This window comes from Nanorana parkeri, unplaced genomic scaffold, assembly GCF_000935625.1.
Source record: "Nanorana parkeri isolate BGI_ZX_2015 unplaced genomic scaffold, ASM93562v1 scaffold2031, whole genome shotgun sequence".
Lineage (NCBI taxonomy): Eukaryota > Metazoa > Chordata > Amphibia > Anura > Dicroglossidae > Nanorana > Nanorana parkeri.
Genome location: NW_017308299.1, coordinates 138,028 through 139,254, shown reverse-complemented (window position 1 = coordinate 139,254; position 1,227 = coordinate 138,028). Strand labels below are relative to the sequence as shown.

The window sequence follows — 1,227 nt, the reverse complement described above, 5'->3', positions numbered from 1 at the left end:
CGGCAGGGTTAGTTTTAATTTTCATTTTTTTTTCGTTTTACTTTTTTATTTTTTATACATCTTATTATTTATTTTTTATAATTATTTTCTTATTTTATAATTTTGTTTTTGTTTTTTTTTACTTTTTAATCACCTTTTTTATTTTTTTATTCTTTTTTTTATTCAAATTTTTTTTTTTCATCTAACTTTATTGTTATCACAGAGAAGAAAACAAGCCCCTGTGTGATGGCAATGGGAGGTGACAGGTTCTCTTCCCCACAAGGACACCGCTGGCGCCCTTCTGCGCCCAGCGCCTCGGTGGCCTTGTGGGGAATCCGGCCCTGCCCGAGCTGCATAGCGTTCAGCTGTATCCAGGTGCCCGGTTCAGTTTATTGATCACAGGGTAACGGAACGGGTCTAAGAAGAGCGCCAAACCAAAAGTAACGAGTCCATTCATTCATAACAAGATGATATTAAACAGCTGACGCGTTTCGGGGGCTCCGGCACTCCTTCACCAGGGCTGGGATTACGATGGGAAGAGTGAGAGGCAGGTTGACACTCGTGTGGTACGTGGAATCCGTTGCTGGGTTACCAGATGAGCGCCAACTTGCTTCTCCTTTCCCACTATGAGAGAAACTCGGCTTTTGCCCCTGAGGGTGGAAGTTCGAAGTGGGAGGAGCCAAAGAGCCTTTTAAACAGTTTGAGCATTGCATTGTGGACCGTGTGCGGTGTTCCCCCGGGAAGGGGGCGGGGGGTTGAATGTCTTGCCTGTATCAAAGTCCACGTTCCAAATAATTGATCTTCTTCTCCGTGACAGGCCGGGTGCGTCGCCAACAACTCCGACATTCGCAACGGCACCTTGATGGGACAGCCGACAGAGGGCGCCCTCCTCGTCCTGGCCATGAAGGTACAATACACACCTTGCAGGGGCGGGCCGCTTTCCCCCGCCTCTTGTCACTGGCTCACTGCATATTCAGAGCTCACTGCATTACCAAGTTAGGACCAGTCATGTGATCATGGCAAAGGAAGCTCCTCCCACTTAGCCCCAGAAATGAGCTCGGTTTGTACAGGACAGAAGCAGGTGAGAATGTGGGAACGATGTTGCTGAGCGGGCCCGGCGCGGAGATTGTTAATATCCATCGAATGATTTATGGACGCGGCGGGTGACGTCTTTCGCTCTGCCCCGCCCCCCTCGGCCTGCGCCCAGCGACGGCGGGCACAGTGTCAGGGCTGGGTCGGGGGTGAAAG

The 1,227-nt window shown here is 49.8% G+C and overlaps 1 protein-coding gene across 1 annotated transcript in view; it reads left to right on the top strand.

The window, feature by feature from the left end:
* The window catches only part of ATP2C2 (ATPase secretory pathway Ca2+ transporting 2), a gene marked incomplete at its 5' end in the record, with an annotated part of 28,360 nt that overhangs the window by 16,672 nt on the left and 10,461 nt on the right, over window positions 1-1,227 (top strand). Inside the window, one exon of the mRNA XM_018572439.1 lies at window positions 797-886. Within this exon, the coding sequence (XP_018427941.1) occupies window positions 797-886 (90 nt within the window). The remainder of the gene's footprint in view (window positions 1-796; window positions 887-1,227) is intronic.